The 23,470-nt window shown below is 46.3% G+C and overlaps 1 protein-coding gene across 3 annotated transcripts in view; it reads left to right on the plus strand.

Moving 5' to 3' along the window:
- Positions 1-23,470, plus strand: part of MGLL (monoglyceride lipase) — a 111,041-nt gene that overhangs the window by 82,964 nt on the left and 4,607 nt on the right. For all 3 annotated transcript variants that reach the window (XM_032802728.2, XM_032802726.2, XM_075073153.1), the window contains exons 4-7: positions 1,475-1,611; positions 8,171-8,281; positions 13,646-13,735; positions 21,854-22,069. In XM_032802728.2, coding sequence (XP_032658619.1) covers positions 1,475-1,611; positions 8,171-8,281; positions 13,646-13,735; positions 21,854-22,069 — 554 coding nt within the window. The remainder of the gene's footprint in view (positions 1-1,474; positions 1,612-8,170; positions 8,282-13,645; positions 13,736-21,853; positions 22,070-23,470) is intronic.

The following is a 23,470-nucleotide window of genomic DNA, read 5'->3' on the forward strand; positions in this document are numbered from 1 at the left end:
AAAATAATTATATTCATTATATATATATATCTATATATCACACAATGTGTGTGGTTATGATAATCATCATATATACTCTGTTGTTTCCACAATGTGTGGTATATGTTTCTAACCTTGGCATGCTAATAAATGGACTTTGTACAGTGCTTATGGATGTCACTAATCCCTCCCCTACTAAAGATATCATTGTTTCCATAGTAACTAGTGTACTTCAAAGAGGAAAAAAGGCAGAGGAGACTAAAAATTGATCAAAAACAAGACAAATGCTGTGTGTAGCATAAATAGACTGTCAGGGTGGGAGGCTGGGGGTTTGCGTTACCACTTGAGTAGGAGGAGAGCCTTGTTTATACTCCCCACGCTTGTGGCCCTACAGTAAGTGACATTTGAATTCAGTTCTCCATCGATGAAGGCTAGCACACTAACCCATTGCCCGCAAACAGCAGGAGAGGACAAGGCAGGTCTCTCCAAACATAAAAACTGTTTCTGGAACAGACGTGGCAAAATCAAAGACCAGAGTCTCAAGAGCCCCAGAATTTGGGAAAGTTTGTACACAAAAGTCTGAATTTTGCAGGAGACCTGCTATGCCTATAATAGTCTAATCCAGCAGTTCTCAAACTGTGGGTCGCGACCCCAAAGTGGCTCACAAGTTCATTTTAATGGGGCCTCCAGGGCCGTCATTAGACTCCGTGCTGCCCAGGGTTGAAGCTGAAGCCCAATCAACTTAGCTTTGTGTGGCCCCTTGCAGTATGCAGGCCCAGGAAATTGTCCTGCTTACCGCCCCCTAATGCCAGCCCAAATTCTAGACTCTAGAATCTAGAGTAACACAGGGGACTGGGGTCACGTAGTAATTTTTGTTGTCAGAAGTGGATCACAGTGCAATTACGTTTGAGAACCACCGGTCTAATCCAATATCTAAAATTATTTGTCTCTCTATGTGTATATACTGCACCCCTCACCATGGCATCTGAGTGTCTGCATCTTAACGTCCACAAATTCCGGGTAACTTTGGATCAGGATCAAACTCTGAACTTGGCATCTGCCTTCTGTCTCTATAATAGGCCAATCCAAACTTCCAGAACTGAACAGTCCCTGAACTTGAGAATAGTCAGAGACTAGTTCTGAACTCTGTCAGTCAGGCCTATCTCCAGTGATGGGGAGCCCATGCATATGTGAAGAATTAACAATGCTCTTAGGCAAGACCTAGGGAGCCATAAGCTTGCTTTTCTCTCCTGTGTGTTGTACTGTGTATTTCTACAGGACATTGACGTTATCCATTATGAGATATTGGGGAAGGAAGCTGGGTGGGACAGGATTTATGCAATAAGCAGTGTGTGGGGGAACTAGAACATTGCTGACCTACCTACCTGTCTGTCGCATTTCTGATGCACCCATCTTTGGAGTATCTAGGTGCCAAGTAAAATGTTAATATTGTTCTGTGTGGTGCAGAAGCAACGTTTTCCTTTCCCCCATACAGTTGGCCACGGGCAGAGCGAAGGTGACCGCATGGTCGTGTCAGATTTCCATGTTTTCATCAGAGACAGCTTGCAGCACATTGAACTCATGAAGAAGGATTACCCAGACCTCCCAGTTTTCCTTCTGGGGCATTCCATGGTAAGTATGCTACACCGTACACCTCAATAGTCATCATTACATCTACCACAGCATTATGGATCCCATTCTGGAGGGTGGGAATCACACAACCTACTAAAAGAAAAGCAAATTAAGAAACAGTAGAACCTCAGAATTATGAACACCAGAGTACAAGATGATCTGTCAACCACACACCTTGGAACTGGAAATACATGATCAGGCAGCAGTAGAAACAAAAAAACCTCCCAAGTACAGTACTGTGTTAAATGTAAACTATTTAAAAAATAAAAAGAAAGTTTGTTTCTGTACTTGATTTGTTTAAATTAAGATGGTTAACAGTAGCATTTTTCTTCCACAGAGTAAAGCTTCAAAGCTGCATTAAGTCAATGTTTAGTTGTAAACTTTTGAAAAAACAACCAAAACATTTTGTTCAGCATTATGAATATTTCAGAATTACGAACCACCTCCGTTCTCAAGATGTTCATAACACTAAGGTTCTACTGTACAAGCTTCCCCTCACTGCCTCACCCCTAGAGGGAACTTCAGTCTCTGTGACCCATTCAGTCTTTGGCCTTTCTGTTGAGATCAGGATGCTAATTAGTGCCATTTGCAACAATGGGCTAATTCATGATGCGCATCCCTACCAACCCACTAGGAACCGAACTGAGTTCCACCAACACATTCCTAATTGGGGAGGCACTGAACAACTGGCAGATGGTAACTTCTTTCATTCACCAACAACCAGGCTTATATTTGAACCGGTAACCAGGAGGTTATACATTCTGTGGCCTTGTGAGTGGATTGGGAATAAAACATGGCAACACACTGTAGCCTCATTCTGTTACACAACTGTACTGGACAGTGTTTCAAGGATCAGGGATGAAAAACAAAAGAAGGATTGGTTTTGTGAGCAGATTTTAAGTGTGATTCTGCCAGCACAGGCCAAATCCCGTGGATTCAGTCAGGCAATATTCTTATTGGTGTCACAGTGATTGTTCCTGCGTACAAAAAATGAATAAGCACTTCAGGATTTAACCCCATGTTCCGATAAACAACAATTCTGATCTAAAGCACATGGCATGCTTTTAAGAGTTCACTATGCTCTCAGCTTCTGTAACAAGGAGCTAATTTCCAAGTACCAAGCCAAATAAGGTCATTGAGATTCTTTTTGCTGCTGCTTCATTTAAACAAGCCACTGGTTCTTCAGCAGCATGTAAGTTCACCATGCATTTTCCTTAACAACTAATCCTCTGTGATCTTTACTGAGCAAGCGAGCCAAGCATACCAATTCCTACAATTCTCACACAGTTTCTGCAATTCTGCCAACACTTGGCTTGAAACTACAGGGGAATGCACCTCTGTTTAACTTGCAGCCCATGAGTAGGTTGCTGATTGTAGAGCTCTGTGAACTGTTTGCTCGGGGGGCGGGGGGGAAATGAGGAAAGAGACATTTGCAAGAGGATAATTTGGGGCCTACAGTAATTATCCAAACTTTTATGGTTTCCATTCCCAGGTGATAATACTTTGTTACCCATGGATACCAGTATAACTCGGAAATACCGGGTAAAACTACTACCTGCTTTTTCATTATCTTTGGGTACGTCTACACTACGGGATTATTCCGATTTTACATAAACCGGTTTTGTAAAACAGACGTATAAAGTCGAGTGCACGCGGCCACACTAGGCACCTTAATTCAGCGGTGTGCGTCCATGGTCCGAGGCTAGCGTCGATTTCTGGAATGTTGCACTGTGGGTAGCTATCCCGTAGCTATCCCATAGTTCCCGCAGTCTCCCCTGCCCATTGGAATTCTGGGTTGCGACCCCAATGCATGAGGTGCAAAAACAGTGTCGCGGGTAATTCTGAGTAAATGTTGTCACTCATTCCTTCCTCCATGAAAGCAGCAGACAACCGTTTCGCGCCCTTTTTTCCTGGGTGAACTGTGCAGACCCCATAGCACGGCAAGCATGGACCCTGCTCAGATCAATACTGCAATCATGGACGTTGTAAACACCTCGCGCATTCTCGTGCAGTCTATGCTGAACAGGGACCTGCAAAGCCAGGCGAGGAGGAGGAGGCAGCTACGGCAGCGCAGCGACGAGAGTGATGAGGACATGGACACAGAATTTTCTCAAACCGCGGGCCCCTGCGCTTTGGAGATCCTGCTGGTAATGGGGAAGGTTCTAGCAACTAAACGCCGATTTTGGGCCCAGGAAACAAGCACAGACTGGTGGGACCGCATAGTTTTGCAGGTGTGGGACGATTCACAGTGGCTGCAAAACTTTCGCATGCGTAAGAGCACTTTCATGGAACTTTGTGATTTGCTTTCCCCTGCCCTGAAACTCCATAATTATGCCAAGATGAGAGCAGCCCTCACAGCTGAGAAGGAGATGATAAGTGGCAATAGCCCTCTGGAAGCTTGCAACACCAGACAGCTACCGGTCAGTCAGGAATCAATTTGGAGTGGGAAATCTACTGTGGGGGCGCTGTGATGCAAGTAGCCAAGCAATCATTAGCTGCTGCTACGAAAGGTTGTGGACTCTGGGAATATGCAGGTCATAGTGGATGGCTTTGCTGCAATGGGATTCCCTAACTGTGGCGGGGGGGGGCGATAGATGGAACCATATCCCTATCTTGGCACCGGAGCACCAGTGATGCCAATTCCGCACCACAGCTTGGGCATAAACCACAAGGGGTACACTTATAGTGTCTGAAGCACTGGGGAACAAGGGACGTTTCACCAGCATCCAGTGGGATGGCCGAGAAGTGGGTTCATGACGCTCACGTCTTCAGGAACACTACTCTGTGTTAAACAGGCTGCGCAAGGGATTACTTCCCAGACCACAAATAACAGTTGGGGATGTTGAAATGCCTGTAGTTATCCTGGGGGACGCAGCGTACCCTTTGATGCCATGGCTCATGAAGCCATACACAGGCAGCCTGACATTGGTCAGGAGCTGTTCAACTACAGGCTGAAGCAAGTGCAGAAATGGTGGTAGAATGTGCATTTGGCCGTTTAAAGGCGCGCTCTGCGCGCACATTACTGACTCGCTCAGACCTCAGCCAAACCCAATGTCCCCATTGTTATTGCTGCTTGCTGTGTGCTCATCTACAATCTCTGTGAGAGTAAAGGGGGACTTTATGGCGGAGGGTGGTGAGGCTGATACTCAATCACTAAGATTACGCGCAGCCAGACACCAAGGCGATTAAAAGAGCACAGCACAGAAGCGGTGTGTGCTCGAGAAGCGATTGAAACGATGTTTATCACGGGCCAGGGTACTGGTGTGAACTGTGTGTTGTGTTTGTCTTCCCTTGATGACCCCCGCCCTTGATTGACTCATTCCCTGTAAGCAACCACCCTCCTCCTTCGATTACAGCTTGCTTAAGGAAATAAAGTCAACTATCGTTTTAAAGTCCATGTATTCTTTATTAAAAAGTCATTATAAAAAGAGGAGAGAGAGATGACAGAGTACCCTAGGATGGTGGGTTTGGGAGGAGGATAGGAGGGAAGGAAAAAGGCTACTAAAAACATTTCAATGTAATTGACAGCCTTTTCGTTGGGCTCCTCAGCCGGGTGGAGTGGGCAGGTGCAGACCTTTCCCCCACGCGCTGCTTACCGTTCTGGTGGTGAGGAGACCATGGAACTATGTGTGAGTGGTGAGTTACAGGTGGTTTACACAGGGGCTGGCAGCGAGCACTCTATGACCCCTGCTGTCTGTCCCCTTGAGCTCCACTTCAGATGTGTTGGAGGATTCCAGCTTGATCACGCAGCAGCCCAACGCGTTTTGGTCCCGCCACCGCTGATTTCCTGCCTACAGGCCTCTGTCTTCCTGCCACACCTCTCATTTCATCTCAAGTGTCCCTCTCCTATTCCTCACGTTCACTGGCCATCTTTCCTGTAACTGATACCACGTGCCTTCCACTCAATTCAGATGACTCTTTTCATTTGGGTTCACTTCCATGATTTCCGAAACATTTCGGTCTCGCGTCGTTCTTTTTCCTCCGCCTTATCTGGATGAAGCCTTCGGGATGGAGTAGGGAGACTTGAAGAATTATGGAGCGCATGAGGGAGGAAAAAGGGGAGAGAAGGTATTTTAAAAGATACATTTACAGATATCGATGGTTATACTCTTCACAGGTAACACTCGTTTCACCAGACATAGCACATGTGATTCACTACAAGGGTCGCATTTTGCATCTTAATATTGAGTGTCGTGGCTTGTGTTACAGATCTCAAGACGGCAGGCGGTGATCAGAATTCAGGCTTGCATGCGGCCCTTGGTAAGCATTGTCTTCGGGTTCTGCGGCCTTCTATACACAGTGCCCTCGCTTTTCCAAATCAAGCAAAATCCCGTTCAGTTGATGGTTCCTTTCCTGTTAACATCCAGCAGCAGACCACCCCCCCTCCCATTCTGTGGGGATGATCGTTACCCCTGTTCCCCCCACCCCATGGCTGGTAATCATGAAAGATCACTGCGTAATCACCAACTCACGCGTGGCTGGTAGCAGGGGAAGGATTCCGACAAGCCCAAAGGAGCTCAGCGCTATTCCCGCTCCCCCAGCTTGGAGCGGAGGAAGCAAACAGGCAAACGCCCAGACTAGGATGGTCATCGCCCCCCGATTTTCAGCTAGGTTTACCCATGAACGATTATCACTCGGGATACACAGTGGATAAAGGAGTCGATGTTCGTTGACTGCCAGCAATCACCGGGAACCTAAAGCTGTTGTCATGCAATGATACCTGATTGCTTGCTACATGCACTCATGGTGTGTAAAGTGTCCTGCCTACCTATGGTGGGCGGAATTAAGGCTGCCGACCAGAAAGCCTTCTCAAAGCTTTTGGAGTACCTCCAGGAGCACTTTCATGGAGATGTCCCTTGGGGATCTCGCTCCTCCCCACGACAATCTAACAAACTTTCTTACCAATAACTGTGGTGCGAGCATCCATAGGTCTTAGGGCATAATCAATCACTCTAAAAAAAGGCTTGCTTTTAAAACCATGTTTCTATTATTTTAACAATAGCGTCACTCACCACTAGGGTCGTTTCCTCATTGTCTTCATTTTCTGGGCTACGTGGCTTGGGAGGGCTGGGTAGGGTAATTCGGTCTGGGTGAAGGAAAAGCTCCGTGCGCTGTTGGGGGCTACGGCGAGTGGTCTGTGTGCGTCTCTGCAAGCTGTTTCCTCTTCCTTGTACCTCGATCTTTCCCAGTCTCCAGGTATTGTCTGAGTATTACAACCCCACTGGGAAATCCACAGACGCGGGTAGGGTAGTGGTGGCGACCCCCCTAAGACTGCATCGCAGTCGCGGTAGCAAGCAGCAGATGTTTTCTCGGTCCTGTCCCGACCTTCGGTTTGCTTCTCTTTGGTTTCTGGTTAGGCTGTAGTGGGCTCCTAGATCACTTTCACATCAGTGCTCACTGCACTGAGGTGCCTTGTGCTTGTTGGCCTTTTCTTCCATCGATAGCCTTTTGCGATATTTTTTTGCACAATTATCATTTTCATTTCGTTCTTTCTTGATAACGGACTTTCTGTTTTCACAGTATATCCTCTTTCTCCTCATATTAGCGATCAGATCCTGTAGTACCCTCTCTATGTCAGTTCAATTTGTAGCTGCTGGAGCTCTTTTCGGTTCTCAGGAGGACTGCATTGTTGACCGTTGTGCTGTATTATGCTTGCTGTGCGGTCGTCCACTGTGCTGATTCAGAGACTTCCACGCATACTGTGCAACAAAGACAGGAATATATTTGCAGAGCTTTTTTGTCTAGAGGTGATATTCCTGTATACTCCGGGCACAGTGGATTCTCAGAGTTGAGATTGCTGTCCAGAGCGGTCACAATGGTGCACTGTGGGATACCGCCCGGAGGCCAATACCGTCGATTTGCGGCCACACTAACGCTAATCCGATATGGTACTACCGATTTTAGCGCTACTCCTCTCGTTGGGGAGGAGTACAGAAACCGATTTAAAGAGCCCTTTTTATCGATATAAAGGAACTTGTTGTGTGGATGGGTACAGCGTTAAATCGGTTTAACGCTGTTAAAATCGGTTTAAACGCGTAGTGTAGACCAGGCCTTTGTGTCCCATTCCCGCTCATCTCCACCCCTTCTGTCATGCAGCCACCCCTCTGCTCCAGTCTCCCAGGTTCCCACTCCTCTTCCTTCATGTCTCATATGAAATTTATATTACTTCCAAGAGACCTTTAATTTTTAGTCCTCCCCACAGAGGATTGTTCAAGCCCTGAATCTGCAAACTTTATGCACATGAATAATCCAGTAAATTCCTGGGACTGCTCACATGCATATAGTTAAGCACAGGCATAAGGGTTTGCAGTGCTGAAGCCTAGCTCAGAAAAAATGTCCTACCTCCACTCTCCAAAAGCCACCCCAAATCTACCCCTTTGCTTCCAGTTATTCCATCTTTTCTTGCACAAAAGTTTCTAGCTCATTAGAAGCTCCCTGGAGCAGAGAACTTTGTTTTGTACCTGCCAGGAAAGTGCCCAGCACACCATCATGCTGTACAAATAGTAAAGTCTGATCATCCGTATTAGTGCTCAGGCTGCCTCTCACTTTTGTATTGCAGGGAGGAGCCATCTCCATCCTAACTGCCTGCGAGAGACCAACCGAGTTTTCAGGCCTGGTGTTAATTTCTCCTTTAGTTGTAGCAAGCCCAGAGGCAGCGACGCCTATCAAGGTAATAGCAATGGATGTAAAATACACACACACACACACACACACCAGAACAGGAAAGAGAGGGACCACATTGTTCTTCATGGGATCAGATCATTTTAAAGAAGCAACTCTGAAAGGAATCCTGTCTCTAACTGCAGGCGTCCTACCTAGATCTCCGTTCTCTGCATCATGTGGGGTCCGGCCATCACTTTCTTCCTCCATCAGCCCCTGTTTCTAAGCAAATTCTGTTTATTCAAAAAGGAGAATGAATTGTGGCCTCTGGTTCAGGAAGTTGTTTTTTTAATTAGTCAAATCAGAAAAGTGAAGAGTGATTTAAAAATCTAGATGGTTAAATTCTTCCTGCGCTGGCGCGGGAGGAGAGTCTGATGAGAACAGAGCATGCAAAGGCAACTGACTGGGGGTCCAATCCTGCCAGGCACAGTGTACTCTCAGCACCCAATGAAGTCAGCAAGAAAGGAGGGCTCTGGGCTCCCCATAGGACACACAGCACCTTGCACAGTAAGGCTCTAAAACTCTAGATGGAAACAAAGAAAAACAATCAGGTCATTTGTCTGCTCTTCTCCTCAGGAACGGCTGAAAGTCAGTAGCTTTAACAGTGGTGCTTATAGCCCTTTGAGCTGTTATTACTTGTAGTAACCGAACCTGCTCCCTGGTGACAGAGCAAGGGCCAGCACGCTCATCCTCTTGTGGCAAGAAGAGTTTGACGTGGCCTAGGTAAATGACGATCAGAGGGAACATAAGAGAGGCCCAGATCCCCTAGACACTGCTGCCGCAGAACAGAGCTTAACCAGCCACAAGCATGTTAGAAGAGGGGTACAGAAGTACTGCATCCGGGACAGCACCTGGAGGCATTCTGGCTGTGGAGGACAGAGTCAGGCAGAACAGCTCAAGGGGTGCTGGGGGAGCACATGCAGGAGTGGCAGCCACTATGCACTTTAAAGAAATGCAGCCTGTGTTATCCCCGTGCCCTGTGACTCCCGCACACAGAGAATGAAAGCACCCAGCTACTCATTGCACAAATGCACTTTCTTCCCTTCTTGCTCACCTAGGTAAGAGCAGCCAGAATTTGGCCCTGTGTTTTCAAGCATGTGCAGGATGTAAATAGTAAGAAGGCAAGGGATTATTGCTGGTGGCATGAGGAGATGAAACCAGGGAGAATCATTTGGCCACTGTTGGTAGACAGATACTGGGCTAGATGGACCTTTGGTCTGACCCGGTACAGCCGTTCTTATGTTCTTATATAGAAGTATGAAAAGAAAAATGTAGAATGAATAATAGAAAGCATGTCTCTAGTAAGCCCTGGAATCTATTTGAGCTCAAAGGGAACTGGTAGAGGCGGCATTGCTTGAAACATTTATAACTGGGTGGAATAAACCCCTAGAAAATTTTCTGTAAGAAACAATCCCGCACTGGCCTCCCAGGAGAGGATTAGATGGGATCCCATGAGATTTTTCCATCTCTAACTTGTATGACTTGTGTTACAATTCTCCACTCCACTTGGCCTTTAGTGACCAGAGCCATTCACTTTTCTTTGTGGCTGGTCCCAATAAACTTCTTGTTACAACTTCTCTGATCACTCAGGCCTTATTTTCACACAGTATAATTTCACTGGTTTGCTTAACTTTAACTAAATCTGTTTTTAAAATGATGTAGTTGAACTGGGGTAAACCCCTGTGTAGACACTCTTATTTTGATTTAAGCGTGGTTTGTTTCAGTTTAGCTTAAACCTGTTCCTAATCAAGTTAGGATAAATCAATATAAGACCAGTATATATTGGTTTAGGCGTTCCCGCAAAGCCTTTTGCACTCGGTTAATGAAATCAGTTTTAAAGCACACTTCTAGTTAAAAACCCATACGGACTGGTGTGTAGCAAGCCCTCAGACTCAAAACACCTTTTTCCATCTCAATCTGGGATCTGTCTCTTACAGACTGGGGTGGACAAGGGTAAGATTGAATGGTTTGCTATGCCTGAATGGATGTACTGTGCACTTCTATTTTATCCCAGACCAAAACTGCCTCATTACCGTCTTCTCCATTTTATTGAGTCTGGCCTGCCAACCACTCCCTAAATAATCCATATTGCATCACCTGCTGCTTCAAATCCGTTAGGAGATCAAAACTTCAGCTATCAAATGTGGCTAGGGTGTTTAACAACACAGTATTTTTAATGAAAAGCCCATTGTGTTATAGACCATCACCATGGCCCTCACAAAATCAGTGATGCCGCATTGGAACCTTTTGACCCTGGAAGCTCAGGTTTATAACATGAAAGATTATTTTTCCAGTGGCAACGAACTTGGCTCTTAGAATTGTTGAGCTATAAGCTGTATTGACTGATGCCCCCTACACTAAATGTACACGGGTAATGTGGCTTTTCACATATATCTGAAATTCCTTATGGGGACGGTGTCCGAGTACCTCCTTATCACTGTCAGTCAGTCATTTTGACCATAAGATTAGTTGTATCTGTGCATAAGTAATATTTGTATATATGCACACACACAGGATGTAGGTATGTGCACATGCACAAACATACATACACACACGGCCTGATTCTTCACTCATGCAGTTGTAAATGAGGAGTAACTCCACTGAAGTCAGTGAGCTGCACCGGTGTAAAACTGGAGGTGCGTGAGATCAGAACCAGGCCCACTCTATTTCTGTTCTGGTTTGTTGCTATTGACTCAAGTTGGCGAGGGTTCCAGAAATGTGTGAAAGCTTTGAGAACATGTCCAGAGCATGTACCAACCTCAGGACAGGATGCAAAGATAAAGGTTCTTGACACCTTAAATCACTGCTTCTTGGAGCAGCAAGTCCTGGAACCCACAAGAGGAGACGCAATTCTTGTTTTAGTCCTAAGTGAAGCACAGGATCAGGTCCAAGAGGTGAATATAGCTGGACCGCTTGGTAATAGTGACCATAATATAATTAAATTTAACATCCCTGTGGTGGGGAAAACACAACAGCAGCCCAACACCATAGCATTTTATTTCAGAAACAGGAACTACACAAAAATGAGGTGGTTATTACACAGAAATTAAAAGGTACAGCTCCAAAAGTAAAAGCCCTGCAAGCCGCATGGAAACTTTTTAAAGCCACCATAATAGAGGCTCAACTTAAATGTATACCCCAAATTAAAAAACATCGTCAGAGAACCAAAAAAGAGCCAACAATTGTGGCTAAACAACAATGTAAAAGAAGCAGTGAGAGGCAAAAAAGCATCCTTTAAAAAATGGAAGTTAACTCGTAGTGAGGAAAATAGAAAGGAGAATAAACTCTGGCAAATGAAGTGTAAAAATATAATTAAGAAGGTCAAAGAAGAATATGAGGGGAGATTAATAAGACTGGGACTTTTCAGCTTGGAAAAGAGATTACTAAGGGGAGATATGATAAAGGTCTGTAAAATCATGACTGGTGTAGAGAAAGTAAATAAGGAAGGGGGAGGAATAGCTCAGTGGTTTGAGAATTGGCCTGCTAAACCCAGGGCTGTGAAGGGTTCTGGGGCAAAAATTGGTCCTGCTAGTGAAGGCAGGGGGCTGGACTCCATGACCTTTCAAGGTCCCTTCCAGTTCTAGGAGATTGGTATATCTCCAATTATTATTATTTATTATTTTATTTACTCCTTCTCATAACACAAGAACTAGGAGCCACCAAATGAAATTAATAGGCAGCAGGTTTAAAACTAACAAAAGGAAGTATTTTTTCACACAACACACAGTCAACCTGTGGTACTCCTTGCCAGAGAATGTTGTGAAGACCAAGACTATAACAGGGTTCAAAAAAGAACTAGATAAATTCATGAAGAATAGGTCCACCAACGGCTATTAGCCAGGATGGGCAGGGATGGTGTCCCTAGCCTCTGTTTGTTAGAAGCTGGGCATGGGCAACAGGGGAGGGATCACTTGATGATTAACTGTCCTGTTCATTCCCTCTGTGGCACCTGGCACTGGGCACTTTTGGAAGACAGGATATTGGACTAGATGGACCTTTGGTCTGACCCAGTATTGCTGTTCTTATGTTCTAAAGATTAGGTAACCATAAGTGTGTGGAGCCAAGACAACAAAAAGTGAGCCTCATTAGAGTAGTATGTGCTCACATGTGGGAAAATTCAGATTTACTCTTTCTTTGCAAGACTCCCCTCATGAGGGTGTAAATAAATATACACACAGAGAGAGCAGGTAATAACAATGTATCTTAAATAAAAGAAAGCCAGAGGAAATTCGCTCCATCCCTAGGTAGGAATCTTATCAGAAGTTATGAACTTGTATTTATACCCATGGTGACAAATTCATTCCTGGTGCAACTTCATTGACCTCAGTGAAGATGAATTTGGCTCATGGGGTTGGAGTACCAATGGGGTATTCAGTGTACAAGGTGAAAGTTACATTATTTACATATCCCCCTAGGAATGGGATCTCCTTGATATTTACTATGAGCCTTCACTGCTTCCTACTGTTGGAGAACTCAAATTTCAGCCTAGTAATTTTCCTTTGGATAGTATCTTTGATACAAGAGTATCAGACAATCCTGTGTAATGGATTACAGTCTATGCTTTCAAACACAAGCAGAGTATGCAGATTACAAATTAATCTTGCAGGTAGTATCTGTGAATACAGTAAGATAGTACAAAGGCTAATTGCACATTGTCATCTTTTCTAAGCAATGACCACTTAATTAGAAGACAGATATCAAAGATCAGATAAGAATCTTGCATTGGGGGCAGGGATTGTGGAATGCTACTGAAATAAAGGATGTTCTTTCTCATGCTAGTGTTTTCAAGCTCAGGCTGCTGAACGTTTGTGTTTGATTCCCAGAAGACAAGCGAGTGATAGATTTCCTCAGTCAATGCATACACATTTTACTGTTGTTTATTTGCAGACTCCCTGGAGAATGTGCTTAGCAAAGAGAGTCCAGCCTAGGCAAGTACTGTAAATTGCACAGAATATCACTTAAGTTCTGCAGCCTGAAATCAGAACTGAGTGATGGTAGGAAGGGGCAGCAGCAGCAGCGATACCACCAGCTTCATAAAACAATGACCCTTAGCAGGCTGCTTAAGCCAGGCCTTTCCCACATTGACTTGATCTCTCATCTGCAAGGGGAAGAAATGCAGAGTGTAGTATCAGGACGGTTGTGAGTATTTCATAGTATTGTGCCCATTCTTGTAATTGATGCCGCTGGATATCCAAATTCTTTGGTTTCGTGACAGTTTTGTAACCATAGGGCCAGATCCCTAGCCTGTGTCAAGTGGGGACACTCTATTGACTTCAGTGGTGCTATGTTATGCCAGTTTATGCCAGCTGAGGCTTTGGCTCACATATTTCTTCTCCTTGCTTCCCAGTTAATTCATTTCATTCATTTCCCACAGGTTTTTGCAGCTAAAGTGCTCAACTTTGTTCTACCAAATCTGACGCTGGGAGCTATAGACCCAAATGTGGTTTCCCGGAACAAAAAGGAGGTGAGGATGTTAAGGGATAGCTCAGGGGTTTGAGCATTGGCCTGCTAAACCCAGGGTTGTAAATTCAATCCTCAAGGGGGCAATTTGGGGATTGGTCCTGCTTTGACCAGGGGGTTGGACTAGATGATCACCTGAGGTCCCTTCCAACCCTAATAATGTATGAATATCATTTTAAGGCATTGGAATGGTGGTACATAGCCCCACCGCTGGCCCTCTGTAATGGGGCTAAACACCTCGAGCCAAATTCTCTGCTAGTGGAAGTAGGTGAAATGCCCTTACAGCCAATATCTGTGCCCATTTTCACCAACAGAAAATTTGGCTCATAAGCTGACTAGTCCAGTCTGGAACCATTCAGTCACCAGTTTGGTGCACTCTGCATCCATGTCCTGTTCTGGGCAGGAGATCTAAGATCTGGGCTGTGTGATGGTCACTATGGCAAAAAAAAAAATGGGACCCATAATTCACCACCAAGTGCAGCTCCAAGGGGGCAGCAGTGATAGAAGCTATAGTTTAAACAGAGCTCAGACACTTTGAAGATCATGTTGTCTGAATCTGCTTTTCACACAAATACAGTAGCAAAGATGCTTGAGTCTCAGCTACACTGACTATTATTTGTATTGTACTGAGATAGTGGCTAGGAACTCCAGTCATAGAGCAGGACCACATGGTGCTAGGTGCTGTACAAAGATGGTCCCTGCCCCATCTTTTAACCACTGTAACTAACTAATTAGAGCTTCTACCATTGTGAATTGTAGGCCCCCATTTTTGCCTTGTCTAGACTGACTTGTGGGACCAGGCTACTGTGTGGAAAAGCAACACCCCTCCTCCTGCTTATAGACTACCTGGTTCAGCAATAGTGGTAAAACCACTGCTTGGCAACTGCTGCAGCCGCACAACTAAAAAGGCTCCCACACCTTTCAGAACAAAACAGCCACATGTGGGGTTAGGTTTGTATTTGCACTGCTGAGGAGGGAAAAAAGTGAATGAAACAGCTGTGTCTGGAAAGGGATCACAAATCAGGATTTTAGTTCATTTCTAAGATAAATTGGAATGACAGAAGATGGCACCCGAGGGTCTCTAAAAAGCAGGAGCGCTTTGTAAGTGTAGTGAATGCTTACTTCTGTGGCAGCCCACGTGCCCCCGAGGCATGCTGTAATTTTTCAAATGTCTCTGACTGGCTAGATGAGCTAGATTCTTATTTTAAATAGATGCGAATAAATCCCCCAGCTGTGGGTGGCTGGGCAGGTCCCTGTCCATGCTGACATCAGAATGCTGTCTGACTTAGATAAGGAGCAAAGAGGGTGTTAATACGTATTTAAAGTACAGTACACAACTTTTTTTTGCACATTCAACTTGCCAAATTGCCCTTTAGGTAAACTGGAAGGAAGACTGGTATTGTGGATAAACAACATGGATGCCTGGGTTCTGTACCTAGCTCTGACACAGATTTTCTGGTCAAGTGACTTATTCTTTCTGTGCCTCAGTTTCCTTGCCTCTGAAAGGGGATTAATACTTCACTGGGTTAAAAACATCACAACTGAAAAGCTCTTTGAGATTTTTCAGCTAGAGAAGAGAGAATTAGATAGGGCAAATGCAGCAATTCCATGATACTGGACACAGTATAAGAACCAACATAGAAAGCATTAGTATACGTCCACTTTGTAATGTATATGTCCTCAGATATTTTGGTAAGCCTTATCATAACAAAGATGTACAAAATATACATAGGTAAATAAATAAATACGGTCAGTTGACATTATTATAGGAACACCATCGTACTTGCTAGTGTTCCATCATATTGAAGGTGTTACCAATAATTCTTTGTGTAAGTAATAACAGAGGAGAGAAGAGGAACAATAAAGTCATATGAAGGAAGAATTATATTCCTAGGTTGTAAAGGATAAGTGGTACCAGGTTTATAAAGTAAAAGATCTATCAAAGCTACAGCCTATATATTAGGAGACAACGTGCCATGGCTGTTACAGCAGGGACTCCTGGGTTTCCCAGCCTGGTTCTGTCACTGACTTATTATGTGACTACTTAAACTCACTGTGCCAAAGTTTATCCATCTGTTAAATGGTTGTAAAAATACCTACTTTGAAGGGGTTTGTCCTCAGATGGAAGATGCTAAGAACGTGCTAAATATTGTTACAGCATGCTTAGTGTTGTGCAAGATGGAAAGGAAAGATGCAGCCCCTGCCCAGAAGAGCTTACAGTCTAAATCAGTGGTCCCCAACCTTTCTGTTGCAATAGCATATTCATGTTCCCAGAAGAGTGTGGCGGATGCCGAATGACCAGCCACCGAAATGCTGCTGAGAACTGGCATCATCAAGAAGCGTCACCGCCGAAATGCTGCCGAGAAACAGCAGCATTTCGGCGACGACACTTCTAGGCGTTGCTGCTTCTCGGCGGCATTTCGGCGTCTGGTTGTCCAGCGGCCATGCTCCTCGGCGGTGGGCCGTCCAGCGGAAGCACTCCTTTGTCAATAGGCAGGCGCACATAAATGCCCCGTGGGCGCCATGCGTTGGGGACCACTGGTCTAAATAGATGGGCAACACCAAATGCACTAGGAGACCTGGTGGATGGTTCTGTCTTGAAGAGAATCTTTTAAAAAAAACAGGTGGCCGTTGTGATGGATTCTGCAGACCCCCCCTGAGCCAGGGCTGGAAAGGATCAATGGACTGAACCTGATCCAAATATTTAGACCAGATCCACTGTGCAGACACTGTCCAAGGTATCTATCCTGGAAAGCGGGGCCCTGCTAGCTGTAACTAAGGATGAAAGAAGAACAGGAAACAGAGGAAGGAGGCAGAGGGGACCCACGGTTTCCTAAACAGACAGAGAGTGCAGACATGAGAGTAGGAGAAGGCACAAAGGAAGAGATGAGTCAGGATTCACTGGCAGAGTGAAGGTGGGCAAGGGGGGAGTGTTAAGAAACAAGAGCAGAGACTGAGGTGGACAGAGTGATGCGGAGCCTGGAAGGTCACCCCAGTTTCTCTTATCCCTCCCTACAACTAATCCTCAGCACACCCAGCATTCTAGAGAACATTTCTTTAAACCTCATCCTCTGCCCTATTACGAGCTGCCCTGCTGCACAGTGGAAGGGTTTCCCCTTTTCTCTATCTTCTTTTGAAGGCTCAAGATAAAGCCTTCTCCCTTTTTCCTCCTCCTTTCACCAAGACATGCCCTGTGCAGTACATTCGCCCCATGCACAAGATCATTAACTTTCTGATAAGGATTGTTTTTCCACTAGCTTTTTTTTTATCCCTCTCACAATGTCGACCATTCTCAAAGATCCCCTCACCCCCCGTCTACACAAAAAAGATTTGTCTGCTGTTCAGTAGCTAAAAATTCCTTGTTTGGGGCGGGGCGGGGGAGAAAATAAGGAAGAAACCCATTAGGCCATCTCTTGGCATTTATGGCACTACACGGGGGCGGGGAAGGGGGCAGCTCATATGAATTAATCTACATTATTTTACTCCATGGGAAGGCAACGTCTGTCAATCCAGCCACCCACCCCTCTTGATTTTTTTCCCGGAGTCCTTCATCTGTTGCTTTCAGTAAAAAAAAACAAAAACAAAACCCTCAAAGCTGTGTTGCCTTAGTGCAGTGCTGTGACACAGCTCCAAACAAATAACTCCCAGATTAGGCTGAAGCCAGTTGCTAAGTAGCCAGAGGAACCCTGTGCTTTTGTTTAAATTGCAGATGAAAAGTCAAGAGGTTTGGGTGAAAATGTCAGGTTACCAGCTGCTAAAGTGAGAGTTGACAAAATTAGATGCACTGGGTGTTCCAGAAGCCAAAGTGTAACTTTTTCCATGAGCCCGTTCACAGGCAGGGCGGTTTCTTCTCATGAAAGGCAGCCCCTCTCGGGAGTGAGACAGTTTACAGAACAGGACAGATATTTAAAATGAGCAGGGCTGTATCTCACGAGAGTGTAGTCCCACTGAAAAAGGCTGCCCTCCTGCAGGGGATGCAGAGGAGGTTAGAAGTACTACAGCAGCCATGGTGCAACCTCAGAGCTGTTCTAGAGAAGACTTCCAGGCACTGAACAGTCTATGTGGATACTGACTGAGGGGTTGTGAGGTCAATCCTTGAGGGGGCCATTTAGGGATCTGGGGCAAAAGTCTGTCTGTGGATTGGTCCTACTCTGAGCAGGGGGTTGGACTAGATGACCTCCTGAGGTCCCTTCCAACCCTGATATTCTATGACTTCTCTGGGAGTCGAGGATGCTTACCACTCCTCGGATCAGGCCCTGACAGCTCAACCTCAGCCAGCATTTCACCTCCCTAGTGGGATCTTCCAAGCATTTCCCAGGGGCTAGGTCTCAGACCCTCAGGGTGGGTGTGTCATCAGGATGAGAGGACCCATACTGCATTTGTCTCCCCTCCAGTAACTGCCCCTCACTTCAGGGTCTACTCCAGCATGCCCATAACTTGAGTTTAATGGGGATTATGGACCTGCCATGGCAGGGGAAATAGACTAGAGCCCTGCAGCGGGTCTGGAATCCTATGGGTCTTGCAGGACCCGCTGCCATAATAGCAGGAGCGAGATTAAAAAATAGTCCTGTGCAGGGCTCTAAAAGAGACCCTTTGCTGTCTCCAGCAGAGTATGCTGTTTGAAAGAAGTTTAAGTGATTCCAGAGGAGAAGCCAGACTGCACCATCATGGTCAGGAAAAGGATCCCATACTACCAGTGAAGTCACATGGATGCTGGCGCTCTTAATTAATCCAATCAGAGGCTCGCCTCTGGAACAACCAGTTCAACATTCACAAGTAAATGGGCAGGGACCTAGCGATCTGACTGATTCGCTCTCGTTTCCTATAATCCATCAGGACTGGTGCAATGTGGGTCACTCTTCTCCATTCCTGGGGCTGAGCTCTCCAAGCTCTGCAGCATGGATGTCTCAGTGGCCGGACCATTCCTATGAAGCCTGCTCTCTCCAAGAGTCACCCAGAGCCCAAGTTTGGTGAGCTTCAGGGCTCCAAGTAAGACTTCTCTCTCTGGCCAAGTCTGTAATCACCTTCCAGACCATTAGCACAGCAGAGAATGAGGGTTCTTCTTAGGCTAGGTCTACATTGTGTACCTTACAGTGGCATAGCTGTGCCGCTGTAAGGTCTCCTGGGCAGCCACTCTTTGCCTGCAGGAGAGAGCTCTCAGGCCAGCAAAATAAGATCTCCCACCAACAACGCGCTGTCCACTCCAGTGCTTTCCATCAGTAAACTTTTGTCAGTTGGGGGGTATTTTTTCAAACCCCGGATTGACAAAAGTTTTACTGACAAAAGTGCAGTGTAGACATACCCTTAGACTGTTTAGTTCATGAGAACTCAGCTAGGGGAAGGAAAGGAAAATAATCGCCCTGCTAAAATAATCTATGGAATTAGGCTCAATCAACGAATGAGTAGAGGAGCTGCTCCTGAGTTGGATACTGATGGCGGATTCTCTCCAGCACTTGGGCCAGCCAAGCAGGGGGCATCAGGTAGCTAATTACATCTCCCCGATTCTCTGGGCTAGCCCTGGCAAAGATTAGCACAGCCTAAGGGCCACTCTAACTTGTGCCTGCTGGCTATGCTCCTCTAAGGACCACCCACCAACTAGGGACTGCTGGAGTGCATTGTGTCCTAGCCATTCCATCCCTTCCCCAACACGCCTCTTGTGCTAAGAGTGGTGGGGAGGGAGGCTGGCTCTACATCCACTGGGGACTCCCCTCCCCCCACCCCGCACATGGGCGGTATCCAGAACAAGGGCGATGGTTTCCACTCCCTTTGTGCCACCTGAGCCTGTCAAAGAGACCGGATGGGGCAGAGAATCGATCTCTGAGCCTTCTAATGCTCAGATGTGGTCTCTGTGTAAGCACAGTAAGGAGGGAGTTTAGACTAACCTGTGTGCTCATTGGAATTAGCGCAGGGTGCAACGGGCACATTTAAAAACACTTCGTCGGTTAGAATAACTATCTTTGTAATTGACTGATTTTACAAGGGGCATGTCAGCTGCCAAAGAATTCATTGTACTTTGGTGTCTATTGAACTGTTACCAGAGCGGGGGAGAGGGGCTATTTTTGAATGGTCTCATACTAATCCACCAACTGCTTTTTGTAGGACCCATCATTACACATAGGCACCCTCCACCCTGGCATTACCCGCCTAATCATGACCTGGTGCAGAGAGGAGAGGAGGCCAAGGGTATACAAAAGCAAGCCTGCCCCACACAGAGCCAACAGCAATGGTTCCTGTCCCACAGGGCTAGGTGTAGCTCCCTGCTGAGAGCATGGCAACCTGCCACACACGAGTGCAGCATCACCCAGTTTGGCCTGGCTGCCCTTTCATCATGGAGAGGCAGCCGTGCGAAGCCCGAGTGGCGCTGCGACCTCATGCACTAGGTCTCAACGCCCAGAGTGGGGAGCGATGCCTAGGCCCACAGGGCAGGCGCTATTGGTGCGGGGTGACAGCAGGGCAGGCTTGCTTTCGAACACCCCCTCCCCCCCAGTGGGGTCTCCCCTCCACACTGAGCTAGGAGAAGTGTATGTTTGCTTTGGTCCAGGACCCAGTGATTGGTTAATCCAGCCCTGGATGTGGCGATCCATCTAGAACCTTCCTGTGACCCACTGGTGGCTCAGGACCCACCCTGTGGGAAACGCTGCCTTAGAGAAGAAAAATGAGGCTTCCTTCAGCCAACCTACAAATAAATGATTAATTTTTTTAAAAAACCACATCAGACTTAGAGGAATCGGCAGCTGTGCCAGGGATTCACCTATAATCAAAACGCTCTGGCAGAGACTTAGCTGGTAAAGCCTGCGTAGGCTGCCAACGCTCGTTTCTCTATATACAGCATACAAATATTTACTGTAGATATGCCTAATGCAGTAACTATCCGTTCCTAGCTCCCAGACCCTGTGCTGATTAGTCCAGTGTCTCGTTTTCAGCACTCTCATCACTTCAGGTTTTTCATGCTGACTCTCTGCTCTTAGCCAGCTCATAAGAGAAGGATAAAAATTTGCAAGTGAAGTGCTGGGGTATGTGGTTTTTTGGGTTTGGTGTTTTGTTTTTTTTTTGGTGGGGCGGGAGAGACACTACTGGCACTTTATGTCATAGTTTAAACTAGGAAAACTTTGCCCAATCAGGAGCTCAAGGCCCATACATAGTGAGCGCATAGAGTGTGCAGATTGAAGTTACCTTCATCTTTAATGCAGAGGGGTGGCCCATGAAGACTACAGGCCCCAACAGGCAATGCTCCAACTTGAGCAGAGCAGCCTCCATTGGCCTCAAGGCAGCATGACTTGTCGAGACCCATCATCTTTGCAGGCACCATCTCCACATACACACTCAACACCAGCACAGAGCTCCTCATCTTAGTAATGCTTTGGAAGCAGGAGCTAATCAGTACCTTCAACCCTCCTCCGAGACAAGTAAATATCTTTATCCCCATTTTGCAGACGGGGAAACTGAGGGAAAGAGATAAAGTGACTCATGGCAGGGCCACTCAGCATCAGAGTCAGAACTGGTACTCAGGAATCGTTTGTATCAATACCATCTTTGCAATAAAGCAGAATGAAAAACTGCCTAGGGGGGGAAAAAGGCTTCTTCTGAGTGGTAAGAGACCAGGGCAGAGCATGAGTAAGTGCAGAAAGGAGCTCCCTTGGGCAAAGTAATTGACTGATGCTGCTTGTTTGCCTGCCCCAGCATTTTTGACTCAAACATTTTTCAGTGGTGTAAGAGAGGAGTTTGGAGTAGCACAGTTTCCAGTTGCACAAGAGGTGATGGGCGCTGGCTGCTAACTGGGGTTATTATTGTAGGGCAGGGGTAGTCAATAGGCAGATCATGGGCCAATTCAGACCACCAGGCACTTTTGAAAGGACCTCAAAATCTATTTATTTATTATTTTTATTATTTTCTCTGGAGTCTGGACCTTGACTATACCTTGACCAAGAAATTTGGACCTTTGACAAAAAATAATGGACTACTCCGACCGAGGGTGAAATGGCACAGGAGCCAACTGAGGGTGGGAAATGGGTAGCATAAACAATAGACAGTAACAGACTCATCACACATGAAGGACTCTGCCTTGCATTTTCAGAACAGACTGTTGCTGACAATGATTTTTCTCCACCCCACCTCCCAATAGGTTGAATCTTACACCTCAGACCCCCTGGTCTACCATGGGGGCATGAAGATCTCCTTTGTCATCCAGCTGATGAATGCCGTTGCCAAAATAGAGCGATCCCTGCCTAAATTGACTCTGCCAGTCCTGGTGCTACATGGTTTGCCCGACAAGCTCTGCGACATCAAAGGTTCCTACTTACTGATGGACACCGTGCAGAGTCAAGACAAAACACTGAAGGTCACCTTGCTTCTTGTATTTGAAGGGTGTAATGTTGAGCATATCAGCCTCTGCTTTGCTCAGTGTAGGGTTAAGGATTTGACTGAGTCACTGCCAGAACAGGTGCCAGGTGCAGTTGACAGAGTGCAGAGCATGGGCAAGTGTCCGATTCTGGGAGGTGCTGAACACCCAAGGGAGTTGAAAGAACTTGGCACATAGGATTGGGCTCCTAACCAGGTAACCCAGGGCCCCCAAACTCTGCAACAGGGCAGGGTGCTTTCACGCCAAGCCCACCTCACGGCATAAAGGTACAGCGAGAACGTTCCAAAAGCAACTGAACAAAAGCCATTCCCCATCTGCTCATTTGGAGAGAGCACACAGCTGATTAACCAATTGTTAGCACATGAGTGAGCTTGAAAGGGAGATGGGGAGACCAAGCAAAAGCTTTTGTGGTCAGAAAAATAACTATACCAGGCATCAAAAGAGTGGAATTACACACGGGGTTGCAGGAACGCCTCCCGTTGCATTTACACACCAAGGGTGTGATTAATATTTCCTGCCTCTCGTTGGGTTGCAAGCTTGATAGGCTACAGTTGGCTCACTGGATACACGGATCGGGAAGGCGGGTGTGAGACTCTGAGGGAATGTTTATATCCACTGCTTACGTGCATGAAAGCAGCTCTCGCAAGAGACTTGTGCTTCTCAGCATACACACTGTATAGGGATTAAAATAAGAGTGACAATAGGTCTGCATGGCTTTGATTCCCTTACTAGAGGGCACTAGGCAAAGGAATGTTCTGCTTGGGCACGGCGGGTTTAGGTTTGATAACATCACTGCCATCTCCAGAGTTTGCACTATTAAACTCCCCTTGCAACAGAGGGTGTGGAGCAGCATGGGGCACTCTCTCCTCTTGAAGTTCTTCCACTATGGATAGATAATCAAAGAGAATGGTGGGAGCAGGGGGACTGGAGCCTGGCTCTCCCCTCCTCCCTGTTGGGTGCCCTAATCACTGGACTACAGAGTTATTCTCACTGTCTCTCTCTGGCCCAATGACTATTTAAGTCTTTATTCACAGTGGAACAATCATTGCGCCAGAGAAAGAGAGGGAGGCGGGGAGAACGACTTTGAGGTCCAGTGATTAGGCTGCCTACCTAGGAGGTGGGAAATTCAGGATCAAGTACTCAGAGGCCACCTACAGGGTCAGGTCCTGCATGCGACTTAGACAGCCAAACACCCACCTTCCCCAGCTGGTGAGTTGCTCCAGGGCTCAGGCAGGAGCTAGGTGGACGGAGGCCTAGAGTGAGACAGCAGTGCAAATGCCCAGAGGCCAAAGCCTAAGCATAGAAGGAACTAGTACCTGGAAACTTAAGCATCAAATGAGTTTAGGTGTCTAAATAGTTTTGTGGCTCTGGGCCCTGGAA

The sequence above is a fragment of the Chelonoidis abingdonii genome, chromosome 17 (genome assembly GCF_003597395.2).
Source record: "Chelonoidis abingdonii isolate Lonesome George chromosome 17, CheloAbing_2.0, whole genome shotgun sequence".
NCBI classification, from domain to species: Eukaryota; Metazoa; Chordata; order Testudines; family Testudinidae; genus Chelonoidis; species Chelonoidis abingdonii.